The sequence below is a fragment of the Episyrphus balteatus genome, chromosome 4 (genome assembly GCF_945859705.1).
Source record: "Episyrphus balteatus chromosome 4, idEpiBalt1.1, whole genome shotgun sequence".
NCBI lineage: Eukaryota > Metazoa > Arthropoda > Insecta > Diptera > Syrphidae > Episyrphus > Episyrphus balteatus.
The window spans coordinates 13,735,107-13,749,158 of NC_079137.1; the positions used below are offsets into that span (position 1 = coordinate 13,735,107).

At 34.4% G+C, this 14,052-nt stretch overlaps 1 protein-coding gene across 1 annotated transcript; it reads left to right on the top strand.

The window, feature by feature from the left end:
• The first annotated feature begins 1,224 nt into the window (after nt 1-1,224).
• On the top strand, nt 1,225-11,863 carry LOC129918688 (protein prenyltransferase alpha subunit repeat-containing protein 1-B). The gene is made up of 3 exons (XM_055999382.1): nt 1,225-1,445; nt 10,416-10,777; nt 10,836-11,863. Exons 1-3 carry the CDS (start codon nt 1,369-1,371, stop codon nt 11,519-11,521), a joined length of 1,125 nt encoding a protein of 374 aa, XP_055855357.1. The 5' UTR covers nt 1,225-1,368; the 3' UTR covers nt 11,522-11,863.
• Nucleotides 11,864-14,052: the final 2,189 nt, after the last annotated feature.

Consider the following 14,052-nt stretch of genomic DNA (forward strand, 5'->3'; position numbering starts at 1 on the left):
TTAGATTCAATTTTATTGTCAATTAAAAGTACAAAAAAAAAAATAAAAAAAAAAACACACAATCTATAATAATAAATAAATGTACAAATAGCTACTATTTTTTAAACATACAATATGAGACTGTAATAATAATGAACTAAAAAAGACTTGATCGCAGTTAATAAGTTTACTAATAAGTACCTATTTATTGTTTTTATAGTTTAAGTCAATACATTTTATAGAAAGTAATATGTTACTAAAAGAAATGTAAAAGAAATACTTTATAAAAAAAAAAAGAAAGAAAAAAAATGAAGTCTTGAAAAATTGTGATAAAGAAAAGTACAAATAGTACTTTAGTACTAAAAAAAAAAATATATCTTGTAAACAATGTATACTGGCAGCACTTTTGCTAAATGGAAGGAGTAGTTTATGCCACCAGTACACATACAGTGTACTGTGAGTTTATGCTGCTACCTTCTCTTTCCAACCTTTGTTATTGTTTTCTAGTTTTAAGTATCTCACTAAACGTACAAAATTGTCATCGTGCCTTGAGCAACACGAAATATAAAAATTTATCTTTGTTTTGTTAACTAGTTTATTTAATGTTAATACACATATTTAAAGTGTAAATAATAATTAATACCCTTAGACCAGACCAATTCTAAGTCGGTCGAAATAAAATACCTATACTTAAGCGAATGTAAAACACCAATGTATATGTAATTTCTTGAAGTCTCAATAAAGTTCATTCATTCATTCATTCATTCGTTCAGTCTGGTTGAACTTTTGCTCGCTTTCTTACGTTTCCTTACGTTTGTCAAAAAAAGCGTACGTAAGAAAAGCGTCATTGTGTGAGGATACACAGATTTCCTATAGTTGAACTTTTCGCAGTTGTCAAAATCGACGGCAAAGCGTGATTGTGTTTCAGCTTTGATTGTGTTTCAGCTTTAATAAATTTAGGTTTGAGAACAGCTGAACGTAACGTAACGTAAAATATCGACACGACACACGAACACATATTTGACATATTTGCTCCAAGTAGAATTTTTTTTCCTTCCCCCAAAAAGAAAAAAACAAAAATTTAATTTTTGTTTTATTTTACTTCTTTGAACGGTATTAGTTGTTCGGTGTACACGTTTATTTCATTTTATTTTGCAGTAAATAATATACAAAATAAAAATATTACTTAAAAATTTACTCTTCATCAAAACAACCAGCAGCAGCAACCACCACCGCCCAAAAAAAAAAAAACAATGTCAAGAATCTAACCGCGTAAAGACAAAAAAAATTCTAGACACAAACAATAAATTAATAATTATACTAGGTGGTGGCCTTCCCTGCTTCCCATTCAAATACCTTGCCATAAGAGGATCTCTCTTCTAGAAAAAAATGGACAACGAGAATGAAGTTTTGTGCGAAAAAATCATCAACGAAATTAATGCAGTTTTTGTCAAGGATCCTGATTTGTGAGTTTTTTTTTTGTTTTTAATTGTTTAATTTAGAATTTGCGTTTTGTTTGTTTGTATGTTTGGCTGGCTTAATAATTCTAGTTGGTGTAACTATGTATGAGTGATTGATTGATTGTGGCGCTTTTGTATCCATCATCCGCGACAGATGGTGGCCCCAGGGCAGAAAATTAGTTCTCTTTTTTTTTTATTTATTTATTTGGGTAATCATTTTATTTACTCTTTTTGTTTTGTCATCTTTTCATATTTCCGTTGCAACTTGTTTTGTTGTTGTTGTTTCTATCTGTTTTGATGCTTTTTTTTCCATTGGATCATTATTCATTGTTTTGCAATGTGCTCTGATGGCCTTCATACATAATTTGCAAGGCGACGGGAACGAAGGCAACCCCAATCCCCCAGATGATACATTTTTGACAGTGATGTTGGGGGTTTTGTTGTTAGTTTTAGTTTCTGCAAGAAACACAAAAGCCTGGGGGCTTTTAATTTGTAACAATTTTTAGACAAGGATTGTTTGGGGCGGAGGGAGGGAATTTTGATATAAAATCTCATTTTGTTTTAAGACGTTGAGGTTTTGATGGAAAATAAAGCTCAATTGAAGGTTCAAGATTAAAAGATTTATGCTATAGCAAACTTTTAATTCGGTCAAGGGCGTACCTGATGGTTTCCTCAAAAAGTTTTTTTTTTTTATTTCTTACTTTTTGATTAATCAATAGACAGGACTTAGTTTGATGTCAATATGGACTGTCTGCAAAATTTGAAAGTAATAAATAAATAATGGAAGGTGAAGGTTGAGTTATTGACAGTGTAGGTGTTGTAAGTATTTCAATAGTATAATGAAGGGTAGGTAGTAGCCAAGGAAAAATATTGTTCCCTTTAATGAGAATGGCTGGCAGGCTCCCCAAAGAGCCAGTTGTCTGCAGTCAATAAAAAAAATTAGACACCTTAAAGCTAACCGCTCAAACCGAAAGCATCCAGGGATCAGCGTTTTGGCTTCTGTTTACCAAAAACTGCTCGAAATTGAATTTTTTGGAAGTATTCCCTCGTCAATAGTACATCCCATTAATCATTATTAATGTTATATACTTTCAAGAAAACAAGTCTTTATTCAACAAGCTAACAATTTAATTTAATTTTCATTTTCATATTGTTCTATTACATTATAGCAAAAGCTACTTGATTGATTTCAATATAAATAGTTAAAGTACAATATTGACAAGTGTTTTTCTATAATGCTAACACCTCCCCCTTTTTATTTAAAATATGTTAAAATCTTTAAACAAGGCTGGAGTACGAACGACTCTTTCACTTCGTCTAACTTCGTTTTCTGGAACTCTAGGAACTCTAGATTCAGCAATTGGACTGGAACTTGTAGTTGGTTGATTTTGTTGTTGTGAAGATTCTTCTATTATTTCATTAGGCTCAATAGGTATTGGTATAGATTCTAGTTCTTCAACGGAAGGTGGATTTACGTCATTTGACACAGATGGTATCATATTTAATTCATAAAGAATGTCATTTAAGTTGTTTGAAAACTTCTTTTTGATAGAATTGGTGTTATCAGGAGTATCAGGAGCATAGCGAGTTTTTAGCTGGTTTGCGTGTGAACGGATAAGTCTGGAACGATTTGGAAATTCTGTTAATACATTATAATTGACATTACCTATTCTTTCAATGATGGTCCCAGGAATCCAATGGTTCTTATTTCTTTTGTAGAACTTAGCATATACAAGATCGCCTGGACTATACTCTCGTTTCTTACAACCATGTTTGGAATTGAAGTATTGATTTTGTTTGTTTGGTACGGTTGATAAATAATCTTGATGTTTATGCGTCATCAGATCTAAAGCAGTTTTTATCTTCCTACCAAGAAATAGTTCTGCCGGTGATTTGTTGTTTATAACTTTGTTTGGAGTTGATCTATATGTTTGAAGAAATGTTTCCAGGTTCTCTTTACTCGTCCCTTCGTGATGAAGCTTTTTCAAGGCTCTTTTTAAAGTATCAACAAAACGCTCTGCTTGTCCATTTGATTGTGGATGGTATGGAGCTGTACGCGCATGATGAATACCTCTTGATTGAAGAAACTTTTGAAATTCTGAGCTCGTAAACTGTGTTCCATTGTCAGACACAATTTGTTGACAATCTCCAAATTGGGAAAACATTTTATTGAGCTTTTGTATGATTGTTGATGATGAAATGCTTCGAACTTGGAAAATTTCAGGCCATTTAGAAAATGCATCTACTATGATAAAATAGTATTTGTCATCGCATGGACCTGCTATGTCTATGTGTATGCGTTCCATTGGTGCTAAGGGTCTTGGCCATGATGATAAAGTTGTCTTGATCGGCGATTTTGCAGCAGTTGCACAACTTTGACATTGTCGGACATATCCTGTAATTTCATCATCAATGTTGGGCCAATACACGTAACTTCTGGCGATTGATTTCATCCTTTCGATTCCTGGATGGCCACGATGAAGCTGTTTCAAAACACGTTTATGGAAACATGATGGGATTATAATTCTGTCATTGAAAAGTAGACAATCGTCTACTACTGAAAGTGCATCTCTTCGGTCGAAATATGATTTAACCTGTGCTGAAATTGATTTCTTGTCTGGCCATTTAGATCTCATGAAGTTGATGACTGTCTGGAGAACTTTATGTTTTGAGGTTGCTTTCTGAATCATTTTGTATGTTAATGGCAAGTTTTGTAATTGTTCATTCAAATTTTGTGATATTTCGTTTTCAAAAACTGTACATGCGACTACATATTCTTCATCAGGTTTTGACTGGGACTCGATAAGACGGGATAGGACATCTACACACCCAAATTCTTTTGTTGATACGTAAAGAATTTTAAAATCGTACATCATCAGTGTTAGAGCCCATCTCTGTAGTCTATTTGCGGTATAAACGGGTATACCTTTCTTACTTCCAAAAATTGCCAAAAGAGGTTTATGATCGGTATGCAAATTAAATCTGCGTCCATAAATCATTCTATGGAACTTGGTCACTGCAAAAATGAGACCTAGAGCTTCTTTTTCGATTTGACTGTACTTCTTTTCAGATGGAGTCAAGGCTCTTGCTGCATGCATTACTACTTTTTCTGTTCCATCTGGGAAAATGTGGGCAATAAATGCTCCTATGCCTTCACCTGAGGCATCAGCTGCGACTTTAATTGGCAATTCTGGGTTGTAATGGGTAAGAAGTAAGTCTGATGAAAGTATTTCCTTGAATTTGTCAAATGATTGCTGGCATGACTTGGACCATTTGAATTCTACTTCGGCTTGTAAAAGCTTATCTAAAGGCGAACGGATTTGACGCATTTCCTTGACAAACTTACCATAGTAGTTGACAGCTCCAAGGAACGATCGAAGTTGCGTTAAATTCTGCGGTGCTGGCATGTTCTGAATTTTATTGATTTTCGCTTGATCTGGTTGTAATCCATTCTTATCAATTATATGTCCAAGGTACTTGATTTTTGATGCGAAAAATGAACATTTTTGAATTTTTACTCGAAATCCATAATCAAAAAGGCGCTTCAGTACCTCGTGAAGACTTTGGAGATGTTCTTCCCAGGAGGAGCCACTTATGATTATATCATCCAAGTAAGCTGCAACACCTTTCAATCCTGCCAGTAGAGTATCCATAAGTTGCTGGAAGGCTCCTGGTGCTGACTTCACTCCGGGTGCTAAGCGATTGACATTGTACAAACCTTTGTGAGTGTTGATAGTCAGAAATTTTCGTGACTCAGTAGAAACTGGTATCTGGAAATAAGCGTCAGTTAGATCGATATGACTGAAAATATTCTTGTTGCTGAGTGTTGCGAATATGTCATCAGGAATTGGAAGTGGATACTGATGTGGTTCTAGAGCATCGTTGAGGCCTGAAGAATAATCTCCACAAATTCTGATGTTACCATTCTGTTTTCTTACTGCTACAATTGGTGCCGCCCATTCGGAAAAGTCCACTGGGGTTATGATACCAAGATCTTCCAGGCGTTTCAGTTCTTTTTCAATTAATGGTATTACAGAATATGCCACTGGTCTCTTTGCTCTGAATACAGGAATAGCTCCTGGCTTGAGGTGAAGCTGAACGTCGACCTTAACACATGCTGGTTCATCGCTGAATAAACCCTTGTATTCTTGACGAATACTTGCAATGGCTGCATCACGATTGTGTGGAGTGTGACTGATTTGGCAACATACATTGCTAAGAGGTTTATCCCAAAGATTGAAACTGTGACATAAGTCAATCCCGAATAAATTCAGGTTTATGTCAGTTACGAAAAACTTTCCCTGACTTACCTCTCCAGAACGGAGACGAATGCTGCAGGTGAAATTAGCAATTAGTTTGATGTTATGACTGGTTGCACTTTTTGCTTTTTCACTTAGACGTGACCCTGGTCTGCCTAACTTATTCCACACTGATTGACTTATGATGCTGATGTCGGACGCTGTGTCTATTTGAAGCTTAATAGGTGTGTCCTTAATGTGTTTAGCATTATGTACATCACTGATCTGAACTGTGATGAATTTTCGCTTGCTTGAATGTTCAATACAATTCACAGTTGTTTGAATTGCATTGCTCTGAAAAGATCGTTTCTTGAAAAAATGTTTTTTATTACCTTTAAAATTCTTCTTTTGCTGAACACCTTCTTGATTTGATGATGAATTTGATTTGTTGTAACAGGAGCAGTAACCCTCTTTTAGTCCTATCTTTTTGCATTGAGAACATTTGTGTTGTGAATATGTACAGTCCCGAGAGAAGTGCATAGCTCCACATTGCCAACAAGGTGTTCTTGGTGTCTTGGTTGTATCAGATCTTTGTTGGAATGACCCATTGATGAAACTTGATGAAACTGCATTGACAATTGAAGACGGCTGTGGTGTATGTTCAATCATTGCAGTATCTGTTTTGAGATTGATGTATCGATGAGCTTCAGAAATTAATTTGTCGAGTGTGATGGTTTTTGCTTTTTCTTCATCTTCAAGTGACGCTAATAATCTTGTTCGGATTTCCGAGTCTTCTGGGGCTTGTAGTCCAGTCACAAATAACAGACATTTGAATTGATCGATGGAAAGGTCACTCAATTTGAATTCTTCGCAATTTTTGTTCACCAATGATGCGTAGGTAACCAAATCGTCTGTCTTTCGTTTGATTGTTTGAAGACAGCTGAAACGAACATTGAATAGAGTACCTTTACGACCAAACATACCTTTGAGTTTTTTTATTGTCTCCTCAAAACTTATATCCTTGACTTTTTTTGGTAAAATCAAGTTGGCATATTTCTCATGAGCGATAGAGTTCACTTTTCTCATGAGAAGACGAACCTTTGCTGCATCATCAAGAGACGCCCCATCGACAATGAAAACGTCTTCGAAACGGTTGTACCAAGATTCAAAAGTCAATCCATTTGCAGGATCATAGACAAATTCTTGAATGTTGTTTGCCAATGTATCCATTGTGAATTCCTGACCTCGGCGTTCATCCTTTTCCTCGATAATTGATTGCAAAAGTTTGCTTTGTAGTTCGAGAAGTTCCAGAATCTTCGGATCAGTCGCCATTTTATTTAAGATGAATGTTGGTTTAATAATTACGAATTGAGTTCTTAAATAATCCTCGTCGCCAAATTGTTATATACTTTCAAGAAAACAAGTCTTTATTCAACAAGCTAACAATTTAATTTAATTTTCATTTTCATATTGTTCTATTACATTATAGCAAAAGCTACTTGATTGATTTCAATATAAATAGTTAAAGTACAATATTGACAAGTGTTTTTCTATAATGCTAACAATTAACATCGTTAATATCGCCTAGTAAAAAATTAACCAACTAGGTGCTCTATTTATCCTTTCTAACTACGTTGGCAACAACGTAAGTACAGATTACATGACCCCTTACTTAGACTTCAACAAGTCTTTTAATGTCAGTTTCCCAAACAGACAAGATTGGGAAAACAGTGTACCTTTCTCAAATGAGTCGACTATCGCCATCTTTACTGATGGTTCGAAAATGAATACTGGGGTTGGTTCAGGTTTTTACTCAGAAAACCTTAACCTTGCCAGTTCTTTCAGGCTTCCCGATCACAGCAGTGTCTTCCAAGCCGAGATATTGGCAGTGAAAAATGCTGCTAAACAAATATCCATGATGGCGATATCACCTGCTGACATCACCTTTTTCATTGATAGCCAAGCGGCAATAAAAGCGATTTCTGCCACCTTAATCAAGTCAAAGCTTGTTTCTTGCTGTCGCGAAGAGCTTAGGGTTCTTTGTATGCAGCATAATGTAAGACTCTGCTGGGTTCCCGGCCACAGTGATGTGTTCGGCAACGAAAAAGCGGATGAGCTTGCAAGGGAGGGCTCAGTTCTTGATCCCTCTCTCATAGACCATAACATCAGAATCCCACAATGTGAAATAAAACGAAATATTGTCAACAATATTTCACAAAAAACAAATGAAAGATAGAACCTCCTAGAATCCTGCGGTCACACCAGGAAACTATGGCCGAACTTCGACGAGAAAAAATCAAACAAGATCTTACTACTTAGTAAACCTTCCTTAAGATCCCTAATAGGCATCTTAACGGGACATAACCTACTAGGATACCACAAAAAGAAAATGGGGCTTAGTACGGATGATCTATGCAGAGGCTGCGGCAATGAGGACGAACAGGAAAACACTGTTCACTTCCTCTGTCACTGCCCAGCACTCTGTCGCACTAGGAAAAAATTCTTAGGAAACTACTTCTTTAATGAATTAGAAGAACTTTCGGAACTTTCAGGCAATAGCCTACTGAACTTTGTAAAGTCCTCCAAATGGCTCGAACAACCATAGCATTCATAGGTTATCACTTTTTCATGAAGTTACAATACTTCAGGGTATCACAAGGGATCTACATTGATCTAAGTGTGACGGTAACAAGATCAACTGTCAGCCCATTTAACCTAACCTAACCTAACCTAGGTGCTCTATTTAGCAATAACAACAAAGGAATAAGGCATATTGTAGGGAAATAGGTTTTATGGGTTGCAACGACTATGGTATAATGATCATAAATTTTTTTCTTTTTCCGATCCCGTCTTGAATAAACTCTACAAGTCCCACACAAGTATAGAGCAACATTGTCAAGAAGCCGCTTCTGGCGAGTTAGGATTCACTAGGCCACGACACCAACTTCTGGTTTGATGATAAATGCTGGCAAGCATAGCATCTAAAAAAAGCTTACAAAGCAGCGCGGCGCTGCAAAGAAAAACTAGAACTGCCAAAGACTTCTACAAAACGAAAAAGTACGGTGGAACATGGGCTTCACAGCAGAAAAAAGAGCCCATACGAGAAACGAGCGATCGAGAAAATAAAGCGATACTATCACAGAAAATATCCTTAGGTGTGTATATACAATGATGGTGAAACCAATTATTACATATGGGGCTGTCGTCTGGCACAAAGTAACCGTATTGCCTTATAAAAAGGCATTAAACAAAGTTCAACGGTTAGCCTGCACATAAAAAAGTGATGGTTCAATGAGGACTTGCCCTACAGCAAGAATGAAGGTCATTCTGAAATTTGATAATTTCATACTGGGTAACTGCAAAGCAATAATGCACCAACTAAATAGATCCCTGGAACAGCAAAAGGTTGTACCAAAAGAATCAAATATCTCAAAAATATAAATTTGGAAACATGCAGCAAAATTGGTGGGACGTGCAATTTCCCCATATACAAACATTCATTCATCTTAGGAATGAATTTCGGAAGTTTTACCAGAATGTTAAAATAACATTTCAAGGTTATAACCTGGAACGGAAATCTGCAAGACGAACAAAGAAACGTCGTAGTACAATCGCAAACAATGTTGAGAATTTGAAGAAATCATTTCAGCAATCTCTACATTGTAGAGATGACGTAACCATTAACCAACCCCGCCAAAAGGCTGATTGCAACATTAGAACATTACATGACGAGAGCCAAAAATTCCGTACATCCGACCTGGACAGAGTGAAGGGGGTCATTTGGCATTTAAGTCCAATAAATCTGCTGGAGCTGACGTCCTTACTGCTGACGTGTTTAAAGCAGCAACTAATTTGTAGAATATGGTCGAAAGAATGTATGCCCGCAGAATGGAACCTCAGCATTGTCTGCTCGATCTTTAAGAAAGGAAACCCTCTGAACTGCCTCAACTATATAGACATGAGCCTATATTATAGACATATAAAATCCTCTCTGCCGTATTATGTGAACGTCTGAAGCTCTTGGTCAACAATCTGAGAGGTCCATATAGTGTGATCTTAGACCAGGAAAGCCAAATCGATTTCCATTTTTGGAAGTTTTTTGATTGAGGAGATGGTCTCATAAGTAAATAAGTTATTAATATTATTAATAAAACTAATGTTAGTATGTTTATAAAACAAAATCAATTAAGTTACACTATTTATAACTCAAAAATGGATGGACTGAGTTTCATGATCTTTAATTTGTTGAATTTGATCTCACTCTGAATTATTAAAAGATTGAAAAGTGCATAAAAAAAAATAATAATAAAAAATGATTTTCTTATACATTTCGTATGTAGAATTTTGTTTGTTTAGGCCTTGGATAGATTCCCCTTAAATTGGAAGAGTTAAATCCATTTACAACACCATCTATGTTTTAGCACATAAACTTTACACAGACCACAATGAAGATGGCAAATTCCATTATTAACCGATTCATCTGCCGGAACTACTGACAACGGTTGTTTAATTGCCTAAAATATTATTACCGGGAGGGTCAGAACAAAGTCTGTAGGGAGAGCTAGTTTCTACATAAACTTTCATTTTTTTGCAAGTTTCCTTCTATGATGAATTTTCAAAAACAAAATTTTTGGTGCTTTTGTGTGTGTGTGAATGTTTTTAATATATTAATGCGGTGGCGGTGAATATCTATAAGTACATAAATCATACAAAATATGATTTCAATTTGCATTTCTAGGTGTTCTTTCGAAATAATTCCTACAGTTTTGAATCAAAACAAATCACCCGTCATCCACGTCGATCACAATCTGGGTCTTGAGTCGTGGTGTGCTAAACATGTCTACGACTATGCGCACAAAACAATAATTTCATTGAAACTCTCAAATCGATATCTCTATAACGATTCAATCATCAAGTACGTTAACATTGCGCTTCTAATAAATCCAGATGTGACATCGTTTTGGCACATCCGCCGTCAGCTTATCCAGAAGAACAAACTCAAAGTGCACAAAGAATTTCAGTATTCCGCTCTTGTTTTGAGCAAAAAACCGAAATCTAGTGAAGCCTTTGCCTATCGTCGATGGCTGTTTTCATTTCAAAGTAAGTATGAATCAGAAATGTTTGAATAATATGTATTTAAAATTCTTATATCTTTAAGGCATTGAATCGATCGATTGGCCAATGGAAATTGGCATCTGCGATCGCTGTGCAGATAAAAGTTCGAGTAACTATCATGCCTGGTCTCATCGGCAATGGGTGTTGCAAAAAGAACCGCAACTTCTAAAGACCGAAATTATGCTGACGGAAAAATTTATGCGCAAGCACATAAGCGACTATAGCTGCTATCATTATCGACAAATGGTTCTTTACAAACTCTTCGAACTGAGTTATTATGATAGCGATGAAATCACCAGCAACCTTAACTACATAAGGGACCTTATTAATTTTTATCTCATTGACGGAGTACAATCAACCGAAAATATTATAAGTACGTTATTGCCAGGAAGCGATTTACAAGCAATGGGCGAAGAAAGACTCAAGTCTTTTCTCTTCTGTTGTAATCTGGCTGCCTATGATATTAAATTCTGTGATGATCAGAAAAATATGTTCGGACCAAGAGAGTCGTTCGAGAATCATCGTCGTGCGATGTTAAAATTTATAGTCGATCATTGTGTTAAATTTAACAGTACGAGTGACTTTTATCAACAACCACTTTCCAAAGTCTCAAAATATGACTATTCGTCGAATGCATTTTTGTCAGCGTTAAAAAAATCAGAAGGCTTAATGGGTGAACGCCACCGTCGATGGTGTAACCTGTTTTTAGGCTTTGACTATAGTAATTGATATTCTTCTATTTCTTCTTCCTGTTTAAATAAAACATTGTTCGCGCACGTTTTTGTATTTATACGTTGTCGTCTGTTAGAATCTTTTTCTTCCAGTCTTGTTCTATTTAAGCTGCTAAAATGCTATCAGTGAAATAATAACACGCCTCTGCGAAATATTTTTCTCTCTTTTTATTTTTATTTGTTATATCAATAACTTTTCATTGCCAATTTTGAAAATATTATTATTAAAAAAATATTCTTTAAGTAGACGAATTGTAGATTATATTTTAATGATAAAAGCATAAAAAACAAATAAAATTTGCACGTTATTTTAAATAACGGATATTACCTCGTATATAATAAATAAAACTAATAATGTTATTTAAAAGTTAAAAGAAAAAAAAAAAAAAAAAAAACAATTATAAAAAATAAATGAGTTATGTTATTAAATTAAGCGAAATTTTATGCGTTCCACTGGTTTAATTAGAGTCGGTTCATTTTGATTTGGTAAGCTATTTCGAGCTTATAAGATTTAATGCGTTCTAACTGAATAGGTTAACATTTCACACAAAAAAAAATTATTCACAATTCCTATCTCCTGGGATGGCTTTAATTTAAATTTGAAAGCAACTACTACGTCACCAATAGAAGTGGAAATCTTTACAATGGTATTTTCGGATGGAAGGAGATATACAGCCTTATACTGAATGAGAACTCCCTGCATGTGTTTGGGTAAAAGGCTCCCAATTAAAGCGCTTCTATAATATTTGCTCTCTTTTCGCGTTTCAATCATTATTAACGCAAAAAGAACAAAACTAAAACGGAAAATTAAATATATTCTGGAAATTTAACGATTGGGTGCCCTTCTCCCGAACACATTTCCTGGGAGTTTTCATTCACAATAGGGCTGAAAGTTTTTATGTAAGTTAACCAGGTTAATCTGAGGAAGAATTAATCTCAATGGATCATATGCAAAAACTTTTCACTTTTCAGTACATTTTCTTGAAATCTATCTCAAGAAAATGAGATTGATCGCAAAATATGTACTGAAAAGTGAGATAAGAGCTTAAGCTCATTTTTATTGCATACGACCTAATATCTGAATTAAAAAAAGATTTTTTTTCAATGTATGCAAGTTAGTTACAGTAAAACTACTTGAAAAGAATTTTTTTAAGAGACTTTTCCTGAACACTGCGGTGATAAATGAGGGATACATAATTAGATTACCTTTCAGAAAGTTTCTTTGCGGAACGATTTTTCAAAATTCCAGAAAGTTTTTAAGAATCTCTAGCATTTTAAATCGTAAAGGTATAATAACTACATTACATAGACTACTTTTTGCAAATTAATTTTGTAATTTTCAAACTTTTTGCAAAAAGTTTCAATTCGTCGGCGGAAAGAAAGATTGTTATACCTCCATAGGATTTGTTAAGGACTTAGAACAATTTTGCTCCTACAATTTTGTAGTTATATGGAGATACATATCGTCGGCGTAAAGCAAAATTGTTCTAAATCCACTTTTTACCGAAAATGAGTTAATGATGCAGTTTTACTAATTTGAGGGTGCTCTTTCCGAATTTGAAAACCGTTTTTGTCAAAAAAATTTCATTCCGCATATAATATAATTTAATGGGACATAGAACAATAAAAACAGGGAAGTAGCCTTTTGAAAATGAGCCCGAGTATTCTTGATTGTTCTAAGTCCCATCATATTTTGTTCTAAGTCCACTTTTTATTTAAGGAAAAAACGTACTTGTATAAAAATTGTTCTATGTCCAATTTTGGGTTTTTAGTTTTAAAAAATATTTAAAAATAGTATGCACCTACTAATGAGGTAAACTTGTATATTTTATTTAGAAAAGAACAAACTTTATAAAAACCATAACTTGAATGGCAAACGAGCAGAAAATTGTCGCTTTAAACCAATTTGAAACTTAAAAATCGTCCCCTGTAAAATTTGCTTTTTGTGACTTAGAACAATTTTGCTTTACGGCGACGATATGTATATGTATCTAAAGCCTTCAAAGCTTTTAAAGTTACTTTGTTCAGTACCGAAATTTGCAAAGTATCCAGGAATTTTCCGGAATATACACACCAAATATGAGCTCTTTATGTTTATATTAATGGGAAGGTCCTCCGCTTCGCAATTTTCCATTTTTACATCAAGCTTCTACGAAAAAAAATCATTTTTTTATTAATTGACTTTTTAGCAATCTTTTTTACATATTCTTGTAGAAAATTGAACGCTCTACTTTTTTAAATTATCTAACCGTTTGGTAGATATTTGAGGTCCAAAAATCGAAAAAATCTTTAAAAATTCGTTTTTTGTTCTTAATTTCGTAACAAATTGAAAAATTATAATAATCAAACGCGCATGACATATTCTTGTAGAAAACAGATTGCTCCACAAAAAAGGTCTTGATAACTTTTTTTATTAATCTAACCATTCTAAAGATATTTGAAATTATAAAAAAAATTTTTTTCTTTTAAAAATTTTCCAATTCACTGAAACTTCATTATTTTCAAATTAACAAGATGTATTCTTGTAGG